At 40.4% G+C, this 18,740-nt stretch overlaps 3 protein-coding genes across 3 annotated transcripts; all 3 read left to right on the top strand.

Moving 5' to 3' along the window:
* Positions 1 to 3,766: 3,766 nt before the first annotated feature.
* psmd7 (proteasome 26S subunit, non-ATPase 7) lies at positions 3,767 to 7,865 on the top strand. The gene is made up of 8 exons (XM_053427954.1): positions 3,767 to 3,931; positions 4,350 to 4,441; positions 4,736 to 4,828; positions 4,936 to 5,033; positions 5,130 to 5,210; positions 5,297 to 5,388; positions 5,617 to 5,815; positions 6,630 to 7,865. Exons 1-8 carry the CDS (start codon positions 3,858 to 3,860, stop codon positions 6,891 to 6,893), a joined length of 993 nt encoding a protein of 330 aa, XP_053283929.1. The 5' UTR covers positions 3,767 to 3,857; the 3' UTR covers positions 6,894 to 7,865.
* A 265-nt stretch (positions 7,866 to 8,130) lies between these two features.
* hprt1l (hypoxanthine phosphoribosyltransferase 1, like) lies at positions 8,131 to 14,314 on the top strand. The gene is made up of 10 exons (XM_053427956.1): positions 8,131 to 8,229; positions 8,438 to 8,506; positions 8,848 to 8,954; positions 9,766 to 9,949; positions 10,259 to 10,324; positions 10,421 to 10,438; positions 10,899 to 10,981; positions 11,924 to 11,970; positions 12,483 to 12,559; positions 13,766 to 14,314. Exons 2-10 carry the CDS (start codon positions 8,489 to 8,491, stop codon positions 13,811 to 13,813), a joined length of 648 nt encoding a protein of 215 aa, XP_053283931.1. The 5' UTR covers positions 8,131 to 8,229; positions 8,438 to 8,488; the 3' UTR covers positions 13,814 to 14,314.
* A 303-nt stretch (positions 14,315 to 14,617) lies between these two features.
* nudt7 (nudix (nucleoside diphosphate linked moiety X)-type motif 7) lies at positions 14,618 to 17,005 on the top strand. Its single transcript, XM_053427955.1, has 3 exons — positions 14,618 to 15,158; positions 15,250 to 15,408; positions 15,901 to 17,005. The coding sequence occupies exons 1-3, from the start codon at positions 15,003 to 15,005 to the stop codon at positions 16,252 to 16,254; spliced, it is 669 nt and encodes a 222-aa protein (XP_053283930.1). The 5' UTR covers positions 14,618 to 15,002; the 3' UTR covers positions 16,255 to 17,005.
* Positions 17,006 to 18,740: the final 1,735 nt, after the last annotated feature.

Genomic DNA, 18,740 nt, shown 5'->3' with positions numbered 1-18,740 from the left:
AGAGACTTCCAATGATATGTAAAGATAGCTGTCTCTCATGTCATGTCCCACGGAGTAAAGCCAGTTGTCTTTGTTGTCAGTCTGTGTGGAGGAAGCTTTCTTTATTACCAAGCGGTCTGATAGCAACTAAAGCAGTTTGTGATTTATTCAATGAGATAGAAGGTTGATGTAAGCTATTTTATTTAGTTGCTTTATTGTGAAAGGTTGGTGTGTGTTTCCTGTTATAAGCAGTGTGTCTGTTTGGGACTTTTGTTGTGAAGGGGTTCCAACGGAAGTGGTTTTGTACTGCGGAGCGAGACCAAAAGAAAAGTTGTGTGTCCTTGCCTTCGATTCTACATAAGATGGTGAATAACTCCATGATAGCAATGATGCACAGAGATGCCACGGCTCATGTAGCAGTTTATTGACTACAACTGCACCACAGTAGATGGTAGTAGTTTTATTTATCATCATAAGTTGACTTTGGCCCCAATGTTTTCCTTATTTTCCATAACAACATTTAAAATAGACTTATTGTTACTCATTCAACTTCAAAATATTGTTTATGAGTTATGAACTTCTATGGTGAATGCCAACTCAAAGGAAAAAAGGAGACATAATTCTGATTGTTGTTATTAGGGCTCGAGCACTGACAGACAGTGAGGCCCTATTGAAATCGATGACGTTTTTTTGAAAACTTATATATATGGATATTTAGTAGAGAAAATATTATTTGGGAATCTGTCTGTATTATGGTTTTTAAGGTTGTTTTTTAGTTTGTTTTATTTTTATTCATCTATCACCAAACACTTTTCAAAAGCACAACTGAATGCAACACTATGTCTCGTCTTCCTGGGGATAACGGTGCATATTTTCAAATGAAAGCAGTCTTATAAAGTAGTTCAGTTTACAGTTATTTAACTGAGCATAATTCCACCTATCCTTAAAATATACACTCTCTCACTCTGTTAGTTTACTACAATTCAAACTCTTTCCACTTTAAAATAGGGAAATTACACTTCACTCTAATGCTCTGCAGCATTCATGAGATATCCTTCACCAGAAATCTTTTAATCTGAATCAAAGTGATGGACTGAGAGAGGGATAAAAATGTCACACTATTTTATTTATTAGGGCCCGAGCACTGACAGACAGTGAGGCCCTATTGAAATTGTAATGATTATTATTATTTTGCTGGCAAATTAATGTAATTTAATTCAATTTTTTTTTTTATTAAATTAAATCAAATTAAATTAAATTAAATTAAAAAAAAAAAAAAAAAAATGCGCCCGCACATACTGCGCACATGTGCGCACAAGACCATTGCGCACATCCTGCGCAGAAGCCTAGTGCGCAGGAATTGCGCGCAGTTTTTTTTTTAATTATTAATTTAATAAAAATTTAGTTTTCCTTTATTTCTGTTTTTATATTTAATTAATTTAATTTATTACATTAAATCCTGCCAATTTTAAGAGTTTATTTTATTGCCGGCAAGAAGATGGGGGGGAGAGGGACTCGAAAGACCATCACTCTACCGACTAGGCCACAACGGCTGCTGATTCAGAAGTGGAACTAAGTACAATTAGAAGATGGAAATATTATCGTCTGTGTGTGTGTGTGTCTATATTTGACAGCCTTACTTAGAAGTTACTTTTTATATTTTGGGATTTTAGATACTGGATGATTTAACATGCTTTAAAAACCTATCGTTAGAGTATAACCCAGTAGTTTCCAACCTTCTTCGTCTTCTGACGCCTTACAAGAATCACAGTCTGCTGCAGCTTCTTTGCATGTGATGTCCTGAGGCTGCCCCCTGCTGGCTGCTGGGTTCCTCTGCTGCTCCTGCTTGGTTTGTGCAGCTTGTGATTAACTAAAGTTGTCCATAAAAGAAAATCTTTATTATCCTTCAATGGCAATTTGATGTATAACCAGCAACCACTGCACGACAAAAATAAAGCAATATATACAATGTAAATAAAACACAATATAAAAAACGTATAGACTAAGTAGCAGGGGGAAATTAGCTTTTAATAAATTAATTGATAAGTCGACTAACAGTAAATTCAACTATTTAGATATTCTAGAAACATTTCATTCTACTTTTAATTTCCAGTATGTGTAGTGTCAATGAATTAAACATGGACACTACAGGGGTATATCAGGCAGTCCATGCCCAACATACTATATTGCAATCTTTCTGCAGCACAAAACCTGAGAAACAAGAATATATAACACATCAGTATCATTACTTAGGTTTCCATGGCTGTGACCAAACATCTGCACTCCAGCTATTGTGTGCTTTGCTAATGAAAGAATACTGCATAGTCACATGCAGTATGCGTTGAGAGCACAGCATCCTGGTTTAAATGTTGGTACTCTGTGTGCATCAATCATACTGAGTCAGGGTGAAAATTAAGATGAATTACACTACATACAGTACAAGCGACACAAACGTGTTGTACTAACAGGAGAACACTTCCGTCAAAGTCGAACACAACACGATATGGATGATGGGTACACAGTTGTAGCGATGGTGGATACTTGTGTATTCAAAACAAATGAGCTGATAAAAGACCTACCTCGTACATCGCTAACCGTCAAGTAGATAAACTACAGGTCTTTTAGAAGAATTTAGATTAACCATTAATATTAGAAGAGAATTTCCTTCTCTAACAGAGAAACTGTCTCTGTTTACACCTTAATCCTAATATAGCTTAAAAACCCAAAGCAAAGAATTAAATCATTTCAACATGCATCAGCAGACATTCAATTATCTGAAACAGTTTTAATAAAACATGCACTTGTCGTAGTGTAGGTGTGCTATGTCTTGAAAAACAGCTTCAGATTCCTATCACTTGTCTGTGTACATGTACTAACTTTCTGGAGGCCAAGTATGAATTACGAAATGTGAAAATGGGTTTAAAAAAAAGAACTGTACTTGTGAAACAGTGTATTGTATATAGGTGCATCATTGTCAGCTGTAAAGCCAGTTACAGTTTATAAGTAGGGTCGCATAGAAAAGTAATTTCACGTAAAAATTGAAAAAATGTATAAAATCAAAGTATACACACAATATGCTTCTGCGCCATATCATCAAACAGCTCCAGAAGGTTTTGAGGTATGAACAGATACTCTGAAGGTACATCAAATGGAGGGATAGTCCAAAGGAAGCGGAAAAACAACACATCAAGGCATAGCATGAGAGATGGATGAAGTTGATGTGCTTATAGTCCAATAAAACCAAGTATATTATCAGGTGCACAATTCAGAAAGCACTGCTATCAGTAAAGCTGATTTCAGACTTTTTTAAAATATTTTTTATTATATATTTGTATTGTTTTTTATAGCTTACAATTTGGTCTGCCTGTGTGTGCATCTGTATACAGTCCAAACTTTCTTGGGGATGCATGACAGATGTTGGGGGGCGCCAATTTGAAATCTCGCCTAGGGCGCCAACATTGACAGGGCCGGCCCTGGATACAAGCACAGAAAGTAGAAAAGAATAGCACTGATGTGGAGGGATGACACCAGAACTGTAGCGTCTCAAACGTACATGCCCCGGAACAATAACAAGTAAGTAGACGTTCACAAACTAGTCCCAATCTACATGAATAAGTCACAAACAGCAGAAGTTGCTCTCAGACAGTGTGGCAACTGTTACAACTGCCTTAAATCGCAGCAACTGCCTTTATGAATCAATGACCGTTTCTGTTGCCACCGGAAGTTCCTCCACTGTGTCTCTGCTCTGCGCGTCCCACTGTTGTCAGGGGAAACGGAAGCGACGTCAGACGCAAAGCGGAAGTGCAGTGCGGAGCGGAGTGGCAGTCATTGTGTGCTGCTGGTAGTTTGTGTGCTGTTTATCGTCCCTGCGACAGAAAATGCCGGAGTTAGCGGTGGAAAACGTGGTGGTTCATCCGCTGGTGCTGCTCAGCGTGGTCGACCACTTCAACAGGTCAGTGCCTTCAGGGTCCAGGAGGAGCCTCTTCTCCAGAGCCGGGTGTTAACACGTCCAGGAGCGGACCGCCGCTGCTAAGCTAAGCTAGTGTTAGCCCTGCTGAGTCAGAGTGCCGATGAGAGTGAACGAAGCCATTAGCATGCTAGCTATCTCGCGGAAACCACGTTTAACTCGTCACCTAGCCAGTCTGAGGGAATATTATGTCAATAACAAGCTGTTGAATTAGTCATCAATATGTATTTTATGGTAATGTACTCTTGAGATATCGTGTTGTCATTCATTTCAGTAGCAATGCAAGCTGTAGCCATTAGCTTAGCTCACAGCAGCAACCAAGCTAACAACTCACTCGTATGTCTATAAGTTCCCATTAACTAATATGTTAATTCTTCTCCATACTGTCACTGTTCAATTCTAGGATAGGGAAGGTTGGCAACCAGAAACGAGTGGTTGGCGTCCTCCTTGGATCCTGGCACAAAAAAGTTCTTGACGTCTCAAATAGTTTTGCAGGTAAGTGTTTTGGTGACATGAGTAGAACAGAGATGCTGATACATCTATGCTTGTTAGTCACTGGTATGGTATAAGATCTCTAAAAAAAACGTGATTATGTTACAGACACACAAAAAACATCACACTGCAGTTTTCACGAGCTTGGTATTTGACGTATGATGTGTAATATAACACGTGAAACAGCTTCCTTTTAAAGCTACTACACAGTACGAAGCAAAATTAATTCTTTAAGTCAATAATTATTCTTATGTGTCTCAGACAGATTTGATCAGTTCTGTCATTGTTCTTTTCCAGTGCCATTCGATGAGGATGACAGGGACGACTCAGTGTGGTTCCTGGACCATGACTACCTGGAGAACATGTATGGCATGTTCAAGAAAGTTAATGGTAAGCCTCCGGATACTTTTACATAATATATTTGAGTTTTTATATTTCTATGTGTGCCAAATTTTGTTAACTGTGAATAACTATCTACTGTCTATTTTGGATTTCAGCCAGAGAAAGAATAGTAGGATGGTACCACACAGGACCCAAATTACATAAGAATGACATTGCCATCAATGAACTCATCAAGCAGTACTGTACCAATTCGGTATGTATCCATTTCCTTTTTCCTGGTCAACCCTGGTTCCACTCACAATAGTTCTGATGTTTAATAACTCATATTTATTTTTAATCCACCCTCCAGGTGTTAGTCATTATAGATGTGAAGCCCAAAGATCTTGGTCTACCCACAGAAGCTTACATCTCCGTGGAGGAAATACACGACGTAAGTGGCTCATTAGTTAGTTACATACAAACTTAAGTTTGGATTGTTGGGATTTTTGTTGAAAGTTTTTTTTTAACTACTTCTAGGATGGCACACCAACATCCAAGACATTTGAACATGTGACCAGTGAGATTGGAGCTGAGGAAGCAGAGGAAGTAGGAGTGGAGCACCTGCTCAGGTACTGAACAACATTATAACCAAATATTCAGTCATCTCAGTTAGTAATTGTTAATACAGTACAGATTTTTATATATGATGCAATTATAGCAAAGCTAAAAGCATCCAAATGGTAAATGCGAATAGAAATAATCGACAAATGTCAACTTCTTGTTACTCGAGTGAACCAAAAATGTATTTATGTACATACTCACTCTCATTTTCCTCATCTGCTACATCGTTGTTACAGAGATATCAAAGATACCACAGTGGGCACTTTGTCTCAACGCATTACGAACCAGGTTCATGGCCTAAAGGGACTCAACTCAAAGCTGCTGGACATCCGCTCTTACCTGGAGAAAGTGACTGCAGGGAAACTTCCCATCAACCATCAGATCATCTACCACCTGCAGGATGTCTTCAACCTGCTGCCAGATGTGAATTTACTGGTAAGTAATTTGTGTTTGCAGTCAATCAAGTGAGTTTACACGGTAATGATTTGGCATCTCCAATTACAAACATTTAATTTATAGGTTTAATTGAAGCTAGATTTTTGTTGAACCTGTTTAAAATAGGGTAAAGTCCATCTAAAATGGCTTAAATATTTAAATATGAAGAAACAATTTTGTACTGTTTTGGCCCCTATCATAATATGTTTTTCAAATAATATTAAGACAAAAGCGGATGTACAGTCAAACTAAAACCTGAAGCTGCAAATGTGAATTCTGTCTTTTAACCTGCATCTGTAACTGAGCAGGAATTTCTCATGTTATCCACTGGTAGGCAAACATATTCCAATTTAGTGAGTCCATTAAAAAATATTTTTTTTTATTGAAATGAATTACTAAATCTATACACCCACATCCAGTTTTTTTGTTCAATGTCAGTGAAGTTATTCTTATTTTCACTTTTGTTATAGTTAATATAATCAGTGACATTATCAGAAGGGAAAAAAGTTAATACATGTTCAACTATATATATATATATACAAATAGTTAGATAAATACACAGGAATGCATAGAAGTATCATATCTTCATAGCTTCATATCTTCTTAGAGACATATCCATTGTCAGTCAAATTATCCAACACTCTAGACCTTGGAGACACTTGCTCTTTTCATATCTGAGAAATAAAACATATTTCAGTAATTGGTCTTTTGGCCTGTGGTTTTAGGTGATTGCTCATATCATATCTTGAACGTAATGTTGGTGTATGATTACTTAACTTTCTGTGTTGCTTGACTTAATGTTTCCTCTTTGCAGGAGTTCACAAAAGCCTTCTACCTGAAGACCAACGACCAGATGTTGGTGGTCTACCTGGCCTCACTCATACGCTCAGTGGTGGCCCTGCACAACCTCATCAACAACAAGATTTCGAACCGAGACGCAGAAAAGAAGGAGGGACAGGAAAAGGAGGAAGGCAAGAAAGAGAAGAAAGATGACAAAGAGAAAAAAGATGAGAAGGACAAAGACAAGGAAAAGGAGAAAGGAGATGGTGCCAAGAAAGATGAGAAGAAGAAAAAATGAGAGTTCTTCCTTTTAAGTCTTCTCTCAAATCACGTCATCTTCATCTGGATGGTGCTCTACTTTGTGCCCACAGTCACAGCTCTGTATGTGGGTCTCAGGCTAAAAGTAGAGCTCTATATGGGGAATGGTGTCATTTGAGATTTGGCCTCACGGTCACAAGTGGCACTCATAAAGACTCTTATTATCGTACAGAGATGATGATGTTTGCTTCTTTGGCGTTTTGAACTATAAGAACACGTTAACTGTTTTTGTAGTTGCCCATCCTCCTGGTGTTGTACGACACCTGGTGTTGCTTTTTTTGTAAGATGGAGAAATGTTTTTTTTTCTGTATCACTTATTAAATTGGAATCCTATTCAAAGTGTGTTGTTTTTGCATTTTTCAGTTTTGCTCTTCTCTCTAAATTTAAAAACTGTTCATTGTTGTCCAACAGGTGTATGTTTTGTGATCATTCTTTCAAATGGAGTAATGGAGAAGGTGTGTGTGTGTGTGCGCATGTGAGGGTGTATGTGTCACGTGCATGTGCCTCAACACTGACCTTGTCAGGACCAGGCAGAACATAATTTCAGAGGTTAGAGAAAAGGTTTTGGTTAGGCTGTCCAGAATAATTGGAAGTCAATGTGAGTCTTACAAAGAATAGCTTTCACAAATCTGAGTGAGAACTCCTCATTGGCCAGTCAACTCAAGTATAGCATGAACAGAGCATATGTACATAACTTGTATCAGAAGGTCCTTTGGACAAACCTTGTTAAAATGAATATTACATGAGAAAAATGAAACATTTCAAATCCATACTATACACACTTGAATAACATGCAGTTGGAACATTGACTTTGAAAATTACACTTGAAATTCAAAGTTTCCTTATTCGTCATAATTCAGTATATCATTTGGAACGAAAATGGCATAGATTGTTAAACACTATACAATATTGTACTCTACTTATTATGCTAATAAAGATCTATACATTCAGATCTATTTGATGCAATTTCATTTGTATAGCACCGAATCACAACGTACATTAATTCAACGGCACTTTACATACATTTATATCAAATTATAGAGGAACAGTTCCCACAAAGATCAAGCACATGGCAACAGGGGAGAGAAACACACAGTACAGTGATGTAAAACCGCAGATGCAGTGAAAGCGGGGGGGGGGGGGGTACTCTTAAAGAGGAGGAGCCATCTGTTTATATTTACACTACTGCGTCATCTGCTCTACATCCCTGCTACAGTAGGAGAAGAAACGGCAGCAGTGGAAACCAGTGCAGCGCATTTCAAACTCAGGTTGTGTCCAGCAAATCAGATTAATGTGATGGTCAACTGGATTCTGACGTAAGGGGTTTAACACGCGCGCGCGCACACACACACACACACCCACCCACACACATACACACAGGAGCAGTGTGAGAGGAGAGAGGCTCGTCAGCGGCTCGTGCAGCACTCACACATCATCACACACCGCCCTCTCTCTCTCTACCTCTCTACCCCCCCCCCCCCCCTCCTCCCTCCCTCCCTCCCTCTCCTGGTCATGCCTCCTCAGACGTCTCACCGACACTGACTGGAACACACCACCACCACCACCGACGCCAACATGGCTTCCTACCTGCACGTGAGTCTAGTATCTCGTCGTGGGTGTTGTGTGGGTTTTGGTTTCTCTGGTGATCTTGTCAGGGTGTGGTGTTGCTGCGCGTGCTGCACGTGCCGCTGCGGGCCTGTTTTGAACAGACAGCAGGTGGCACGAGCTTCTGCCTCGGTCCCAGGACACGAGCAGCGGGTCGAGTCCGTCACGTGTGTGTGTGCGGGGACAGAGAAACAGGTGGTGGAGGTGGGGTGTCAGTGTTGCTAGGAGATTCACTGTTGATGACACTGTCCATGGCAACCGTTATTAAAGAGGTGTGGGGGGGGCTTCTTCTTCTTCTTCTTCTTCATCATCAATATGTCTCGTTCCAGATCGCTGACGATGAGAAGGGTCACGATCTGGACCTGTTCTGCGTCCCCAGACATTACGAGAACGACCTGGACAGAGTGATCATCCCCCATGGACTCATCATGGACAGGTACACCAATCAGCAGCGGGCAGGCTCAGCCCCCGAGCCAATCACTGCACGCTTTCTCTCCCGTCAAGTCATCTCACCTCCCCGTCTGAGCCTGGTGCACATTCATGTTTGTGGCTTATGTCAGAATTAACATTATGACCCGCAGTGTATTTGCCTTACAAATCAATGTCTAGCTCCAGCACACCCTGTGGTGCCTTTGAATAGGGTTTCTGAAGGGAGGGGTGCAGTGCAGTCAAATCCATGGTCAGCGGTAATGTTTTAAAGTAATGGTTAGGGTCATGTCAAGCATCTCCTCCTCCTCCTCCTCCTCCTCCTCCTCCTCCTCCTCCTCTTCCTTCACCATCAAACATGCGTCTTCCAGGTTCAACAGATTCTGGATGACTGCAGATTGTCTATCGGACTGTCGATGCTGAAAGATCATTCAGAAGTGACAGAGTGAACTCAGACGTCTGTCATCAGATGAATCTATGTAGAATTAAAACAAGAGATATAACTGGAAAGGTGTTTGCTGTGTGAAAACTAAAGGCCCAGGCAATAACATGAGAATCCAGAAGGTCGGATAGTCGGATAGAAACCAGATTGTCTGTGAGCTTTGTCAGGACAACCGTCTGTGAGGTGGATATCAGTGTATTATCATAATCGCCCATTTTATGTTTCAATTTACTCTGATTTCAATCAGACAAGCCAAAAGTTATTCGTACACTGGGTGCTGTTTTTGTTTTTCCATACCATGCGATCCAGGTCTTGAGTCATAAAGCTGTGGTTTAAGAGGCTTCTGTTTTCCTTTGTGTTTCTGTCTCTTCTGCTCCAGGACAGAGCGTCTGGCCCGAGACATAATCCAGGACATGGGGGGACACCACATCGTAGCTCTGTGTGTCCTGAAAGGGGGCTACAAGTTCTTCGCGGACCTCCTGGACTACATTAAATCGCTGAACCAGAACAGTGATAAATCAGTCCCCCTGACAGTGGATTTCATTAGGGTGAAGAGCTACTGTGTAAGCAGCCATTTTCCTCATTTTCCTTTCCAGGAACCACTTGTGCTGACGTGACGTGTATCGATATGGACTTGTTGGCAAAGTGCAGAGGAGAATAATCTTTTAAAATCAGACATGGAGCCACTGCGGCTGTTTACGGTGCAGGTTGGACTCAGGGCGCAGCTGCAGAGACATTTTGAAAATTATGATGTGGATCTGGGTCGAAGGTCTTTCCCGTCGTTAAAGCACAACAGGCAGGGAGAGGTTAATCACAAGTGCAACTGATACCACAGCGAGACGGATAATGTCCTGTCCTCTTTGTGTCCCCAGAATGACAAGTCAACAAACAGTGTGAAAATCATAGGAGGGGATGAGCTGTCCAATCTCTCAGGGAAGGTCAGTCTTCAGATGTTTGTCAGGTGGAGATACTGAAACTACACAGTTGTGTTTGGATGTTTTCTAAATTAACTATTGTTTAATCTTTCTCTGCAGAATGTTTTGATTGTTGAGGTAAGATGTTACTTTTTTTTTTAACTCCATCATGGGCAATAATTTAGACAAAATCTGTGATTGTAATTTTATATTTAATTTCTATGTAACGTATATCACAAAACTATGGAAGACATTGAAAATGAAAGTTTATTCATGTGATAAGAGAGGAATGTCTGTTTTTAGTTTATACACCTGAAGAAAAATTCTTTATTGATGCAGAAATCTTATATATAAAATACATACATGTTGAAGGTTGACAAATTAATTTGGTCTCAGTATCTATTATATTCAGATTCATTATATGAGCTAGATGATTTGAACCAGTATTTACTATGGAAATTTAATACTAGGCATGATGTGTCAACTAATTTTATGCAAACACAAGTCTCCAGTTATGCATGAATGTCATGTTTCTGTTGTGTGTTCATCCATTTCACTGAGAGTCGTGACACCGTCCTGTGTGCTGCTTTGTTAAAAGGACATCGTGGAGACCGGGAGGACAATGCAGACGCTGCTTTCCCTGCTGAGTGGATGTAAACCAAAGATGGTTAAAGTTGTAAGGTCGGCACCATCGCACACTTTATTCTGAAAGGAAGTGTAGAGCTCAGTATAACTGGTTCAGAGAGAGAGAGTGCTCTTAGCTAATGGACTCTCCCTCCTGTAGGACTGTATTAGAGATGTAATGTAACTGGGGGAGTGAGCAGCTTAAGAGTTTATCTGCCATACTATTAACAGCACTGTGGATGGAGCAGGCCTTTCTCTCATGTATTCTCGAGGGCTGCTGGTTGAAAAAGGAAATGTGTTGAAGCAATGTGGGTTTCCTCTGATGCTTGCATTAAGAGACAGCGGTTTGCTTTGTGTTTGGTCGGCGGGGGGGGGGGGGGGGGGAATCGATTTGAGTCGTTTTGACTGGTTGATCTTGCTCCATTATAAACAGCAATTCCTTAATGAGATGCAGTATCTGTTTCACTAAATACAACACTCTGGTTCTAATAGTGCATTCCTGTGGGGTCAGAATAATCAGAAATAGGATTTCCTGCCAGCTCGACCAGTCAGAACAACTGAACATTTTAAACCAAGTCTAAATATAAACTTCTAATGTGAACTTGCCAAATGTTACTTTTGTCTCTTGCATAATGCATGAACAAAACGTTTCAGCCAATACAGATGGTTCTTAAGATTATGGTGCATATGTTTTAAATAATTTATCTGCCTGTCACTGATCCTTTGTCTTTGCTCTTCGTCATCCTGCAAATATTAGAAAGAGGTGTCAACGTGTAGTTTAAACCCTCTACACATGACAACACAAGACATTTGGTTTACAGCGTCAATGTTATCCCACATTTTGACTTCATAGCACATGAACACACCAAAGTCAGAACCACGACTTCCCAACTCGACTTTCTGATAAACATGTTAATGCACAGTAACAGTAATTGTTATTTTATTTTTTGAAGGCATTAGTCTAACATTTCCAGTATTTTTCCTCACTTGTCGTTCCAGCCTTTTGGTGAAGAGGACTCCGAGGAGTTCAGGGTACAGACCAGACTGTGAGTACCTGCACACCGAGACATGTTATCTTTGAAGTGCAGTACTTCTGGTAGAGCTCATTTTATGCCCATCACTCGTGTGTCTGTGTGTACCTGTGTGTGTGTGTGTGTGGTTCTTTTTGGAGTGTTATTTAATAAAGCTGTGTTTTCCATGCAGGATTAACATTCATTTCCGGAAAATCTACTTCAAATGTTCCAAGCTGGGCACTTAAAGCACTAATGCAGGCCTGATAACCCCTTGCTCACACTGTCTCTGTTATGTAATGCCTTTAGGTCTGAGTTGGATAATCTCTTTAAGATTGTCCCTCAAGGACAGCTGTTACTGTAAGCGTTTTGACTGTCCAGTACACAGCACTGACAGATTAAGTATCACAGACACTAAAAGAGCAGCGTCTGTTAGTTTAGAACAACTTTCTCTTCTGTAAATGTCTCAGGATCCTCTCTCAGATCAGCCAATGTGTTTTATTTTCACTGCATTTAAAGTGGATGTTGTGGCATGTGTGTTGTTTCAGACATCGGCTTTGAGGTGCCAGATGCCTTTCTGGTGGGGTACGCTTTGGACTACAACGAGTACTTCAGAGATCTCAGTGTGAGTTTGCTGTGTTTGATTCCTCATGATGAAACATTAAAACAGACATCTTATGAAACGGATGATAAAAATAGATTTCTTCCCCGTCAGGGATATTTTTAAGAACAAGTATTATGAAGTTCTACTTAAAGGATCAGTGTGTACAATCTAGTGACATCTAGTGGTGAAGTTGCATTTTGCAGCTGAAAACATGTCACCTCACCCTCCCCTTTCAAACATGACAGAGAACCTGAGCCTTCAGTTGTCCTAAAAATTCAAAGGTGTTTAGTTTGTCCAGTTTGGGCTACAGTAAAACACATGGCGGCCTCCGTAGAGAGTACCTGTTCCCAATGTAAAAATTAAGTATTTAAACATAAAGGCCTACTCTCGGGTAAATAAAACAACAATTAGTACAATTTAGATATAACACACTAGTGGAAACATGTAGGATTATTTTATATTATATTTCTGCCAAAAGATCCTTTTCACCTAAATCTTACACACTGAACCATTAACAATATCATCATCATGACATTATACATAAGAAAATGTTGTTGCAACCCCTTCAATTATAAACTATACATATTGTTTTGGACTTAACAAAGATTTAATAAAGGTAAACAATTTCCATGCCAGGAAACTAAAAGTAATTTTATTCAGGCTCTTTGCACAATTCATTATTCAATTAATTCTATATTGGCTCAACTATCTCTGCTTGTATATTTATTAAGTCCACCAAGGAGGTCAAGTTTTTGTCTGAATTGAATAATGTTTAAATTCTCAATTTGATCTACCTGTATGCTAACGCAAATTGCGTTTCATTGTCTTCTCCACACAATAGCCAGATTAATAATAGCGACAGTCCATTCAGCTGCTTCAGTTTCAGGGTCGTGTCATATCTTACAGGGACATGTACGCAGAACATTGGTATTAATATCATCTTTGCTTTTGTACTATTACAAATAAAAATGCCTGCTGTGGATTGTGCCTGTTCTGGTGAAGAAAGGCTTATTTCTTCTTAATTTATAAAAAAAAACATAATTAAATGTTTGAATAATAGAAACACACATTGTCAAAAATATGCCACATATCCAGAAACTAAACCAAGGACATGACGGCAGGTGGGTGTTATTATTTCCAGGGAAGTAGGTTGGTGTTATTATTTCCAGGGAAGTAGCAATGCATTGAACATGAACCTAATGGCCTTTTTTTTTTCCTTCTCTTCAGCACATCTGCATACTGAACGACCAAGCCAAGGAGAAGTACAAAGTGTGAGGAGCTGGAGGGCTGCGGAGGACCCGACTGAGCCGATCCGACCACTGTGACGACCCTCCTGAGCTTTGCTGTGTTCTGAATCTTATTTATTTTTCTACACGAGAAGCCACAACGTGTGAGCTGTGGGTTGTAAATAACTTTGAGAAGAACATTTGTTTTTGCCCCCTATTGAATACGTGGGATAAGTTTATGTATATTCAAAATATTTTGGTTGTTAGATTTTAATTTATTTAATCACCTCCATGTATAGACTCTGCCTGTAAATTACAGTTTTATCTCGGCGATAGAGAGAAAGAATGTCGTTATTTTTTGCTCTGGCACATTTATTTAAATCACAGGTCTCAGGCTATTGTTTTATTTTCAGTGAACAACCTTCGTGGTATGTTGTGTTTTTCTTGTTATGCCATAAAATGACTTGGAATGTACTGTAAGTTTAATTTAATGTTCTGTTTTCATGGGTGACCTGTTTACAGCAATACACAAATCCCATTCAAACCCGAACTCCTGAGTTTTGATTCCTGTTGCACTTTGACACTTTTCCCAGAAGAGGGAGTCACGTCACATGTTTACATGTTTACAAGTTTACAAACAACATGGCTGCTCTTCAGTTGTATTCAAAACAAAAACAGTGTCGTGATTATATTTATTAATTGCTTCGTATTTTTTTTCCTAGGCAATTCCATTTATGATACATTCCTTATTTTCCCATAGTAAATATGTAAGTAGCATCATTGCCCTGACATCTAACTGGTTAATTGTGGCTAATGCTTGTCGCACTGATGTGACGACACACTTCCGGGTTGGGACGTCATATGTTATTAGCCTATCCGTTGAATAAATGACTACACTTATTTATCAGAGGAATAATGGAAGTAATCATGATAATATCTGGACTGTTATTTCCACGTGAACCCACTGTTTATATTAGCATTTGTGCTAACGCTAGCTAACCGTGTAACCTTGTGACGTACAATTCGCGGGACGAGTCTGGCTCCTTCACGGTTTGAATCCTGCTGCGAGGTGTTGACATGTAAACAGAAGTTAACTCATTATTTCACACAGTGAAACAACCCAGTGTCCATCACCAGTACGACATAAGTAGATTCCCAGTTTGTTTTCGCTGAAGCATGTTGATGGTTTTCATCGGCGGATCCACTTCCCGTGTGTGTTGTGAAAACGACCAGCCGCCATGCAGACCAAAGAGGAGACTGTCGCCGTCTTAAAGTCGTTCGACATCGGGGACAAGTTCTCAGACCTGCCGGTGCTGCCCAGAGCCTCCGTGCTGATCCCCCTGTTCGTGAGGGGCGAAGAGCTGCACACCCTGATGACCCTGCGCTCAGCGGAGGTAGGAACCTGCATGGATCTCACTGTGGGTCAATGGCCACTGAGTTGAATCTGCTGTTTAAACCAACCTGTGACCTGTTGTCTGTCTGTAGCTGAGGACCAGCGCCGGGCAGGTGTGTTTCCCCGGTGGGAAGAAAGACCCCGAGGACAGAGACGATGTGGACACGGCCCTGAGGGAAGCTGAGGAGGAGATCGGTCTGACAGCTGATGGGGTTGAGGTGGTCTGCAGACTGTTCCCAGTCATGCATAAGGTATGACATTCAAAACCAGTGGCACACAGAAGAATGACTACCTCCGCCAAGGCCCAACAGGCAACTCCAATACAATCAAGCTGCATTCAATTCCACACATGATGGGAATCAGTTTCCTGAACAGGCCTGATTTCATTCATCAAGATCCAGGAATTATTCCTTGGGAAATCTTTGAAATGCCAAAAAGACCCCTTGCTTTAAAGAAAGCGACAAAAACAAACAATTCTGGGTCTGCCCCCTGATCCGGAGTACCGCCAAAATTCAATGTGTCCTTCCCTGACCCATACCGCATCCTTCCAGCATGTTTCGTTGAAATCCGTTCAGTTGTTTTTGTGTAATCTTGCTTATATATAAACATACCAACCAACAACACACAGACAGGGGTGACAACATAACCTCCTTGGCCGGAGTAATGACTCTTCTTTGTCACAACATGAGCAGGTCAGGCTTCATCGCTTGTCCTCCATTTGACTTCCTGGTATCTGTTCACAGAGCGGTCTCCTGGTGACTCCGGTGGTTGGATTCATAGAGGAGTCCTTTCGTCCCCGTCCCAACCCGGCTGAGGTCAGTGCCGTGTTCACCGTCCCTCTGGACTTCTTCATCAGCGAGAAGGGACACAGCGCCGCCCACGGTGCTGCTGGGACGCCGGGGTCATTGCACTCATTTTATTTTGTGGACACTGATTCAGGAAGCCAGTATCACATATGGGGCATGACAGCCATGTTGGCCATACTGGTGGCTGCACTCGCTCTCGGGAAGAAACCAGAGTTTGACGTTGCTTTTGACTTTGAGGATCCTTTATCCTTTTTCCAACAGATTTTACAGAGACGAATTAATAAATTATGACAGTTGGTGTAATGGATTTGTACCAGCTCATAATGCCTGAAGCCAGATATGCTATTTAATTGCATTGTATTAATTTGCTGCTTAAATTATAGTTGTAAATGTGTAAATGGAACCATAAATTAAATATGTTTTAAAGGATGAAAATCAAGACGCTTATTTTTATTAATTCATTTAATGTAGCAGCAGGATTACAGATATAAACAGAAGAGTATACAAATGTCCAGACCAAGGCAAAGTACATGTTAATAATAGTTCAGATGTATGATAACACACTGGGGTTGACCTTTATCCCTACTGCAGGGTCTTAAGGCTAGATACTAAAGCTCAAGCTACACAGAACGGATACAACAGAACCGTTGGAGAATGTGAAATTGAAAGCGAACTAGGAAACGTGAGCAAACTGATTACACACAAGATACAGCTCACACTATTGGCAAGTAACGGTTATCATGGCTGCTCCATTTGATCAAGCAGTTCACAGCAACAATAGTTATGTTGACAAGCACATCAGTACAAGAAAAGCTCTCCATAAAACAATCTCCACGGTGTCGTCCCTTTTACCTCACACCTACAAATCTCATGAGGCATGGAAAAAACATTTTCAACAGAAAATAATGACCAGGATGACAATTCGCCGGTGAAGCTGCACAACATCACGCCGAGAGGACTCATTTTCAGATCTTGCATTGGATTTCCAGAGTGAAAATGTTATCGCTAAAATATATTGGTATGGGCTATGGTTGCGCTTGTGTCGTTGAAATAAAACGTCTATCACTGAAAAGTATCCTGATGTTAAACAGTCCTCGAGAGTAAAATGGACAAGGTGCCAAACAGCGGGGACACAAAAGGGACATCAGTGAACACAGCAGAGTAAAGTTATCAAGGCACACAAAGTTCTGTTGAAAGCATCACAATTGAAATTCAAGATACCCCTGCAGTATATTTCACATTTAAATATACATGGATATTCATTTACATGACTGACGGACAAAACGATATTGTGTGGAGATACGTGTGCTGTCTTCGCCACTGTCGACTGGATGCTTCCCGTGGCTCGGTCGGGCGGACGTGGCTCTTCCAAGAGTCGGACTGAGCTTCCTGTATTGCTCACGATGAAAGAACAAGGGTGCGAAGCAACATGACATTACACCACAATCCAAGACACAACAATCCGACAAATGTACGGTGACACGAAAGACAGTTGGTGCCACGCCACGCCACCCCCCATCTACCTCCGAATATATGCTCTCTGAAACTGTAATTGGTCCAATGGTTTGATGTAGAGAGCGAGCTGTGTCCACACCATGAGGTAAATTTTACATTCATGAAACTGAAGTCACAGGTTGGCTTTCTGTGTTGGTATGGCTTTAAGAGGCTGTTACTGTTCTGCACTTCCTCCGCAACGTTATGTGCTCTTTAACTCCCCTAACCCAAGAGGAATGGAATGCTTGGAAACATCACTACTGCGCTCTAACCTGATCTACAGTTAATGGATTGAGTCAAAGTGCCATTTGAGATGCATGACATTAAAAATAAACACGATGAACCTAGCCCATTTATCACATTGTACAAATTGGGTAAAGTCAATGTTAGGACAGTCAAATAGAATTTGAAACAAATTTGCTTGATGTCCACTTAAGTACATTTCTAATTTCAGTCATACACTTCACAATAAACCTGCGCTTAGTTCCAGGATAACATACCAGCAATGATATTCTGTGCTATGAGAGTAAACCAAAAACTTTAGTTTTACAAAAATACTCTACATTTTGATACATGGATACAAAATTCTAAAAAAGATAAGTTACTTTAAAATGGATCACTAACAGCTGCAGGACAAAATAGTTTGACTATGAAAATGTAAACAGATGCATGTGTGAGCAATGCTACTCCAACATTAGAACTATTCTAAAAATTGGCTTTTTTGATAACGCCAAATTGGCTACGGTTGTAGATATGGAAAATACAGTGTTACTTTGCATCAAAAAATAGAGTAATGTCATGAGAAATGAAAAAAAACAAAACATGGGTTGAAATGTTAATTGTATGATCCATGAAACAAAGTACCTTTACATATCTTTTTATAAATGTTTGCTTAAAACAAAACAACATGCTGAATTGCTATCCACGTAAGAGCTGCATAATTTAAATGATTAGGTAAAAATGAGTAAACATGATGATGAGAGCATTCGAAAGGACAAGTACGGGACAAGATGAGGAGGATTCACAACAGGAGCTTTGGTTTGCCTGGGTGCACTCCAGTCTGACCCCACAACAACAGCCAGCTCTCTGGACTCAACTCGGCTTCACAACTAACACTTGATGTCAACGCTATTGATTTAAGTAGAAACGGTTATGTAATAACATCACATCCGAAGTGCCCATCACTCCTTATACATAGCACCATAGATAGAAACAACATGGTGGCCTCTATGTAACAGAGATTTCATTTACCAGCGAGCCCCTGTTCACAACACAAGGGACGG

Source organism: Pleuronectes platessa, chromosome 7 (genome assembly GCF_947347685.1).
Source record: "Pleuronectes platessa chromosome 7, fPlePla1.1, whole genome shotgun sequence".
Lineage (NCBI taxonomy): Eukaryota > Metazoa > Chordata > Actinopteri > Pleuronectiformes > Pleuronectidae > Pleuronectes > Pleuronectes platessa.
The sequence above is the reverse complement of the archived record's forward strand: the minus strand, read 5'-3'. Positions and strand labels throughout refer to the sequence as shown.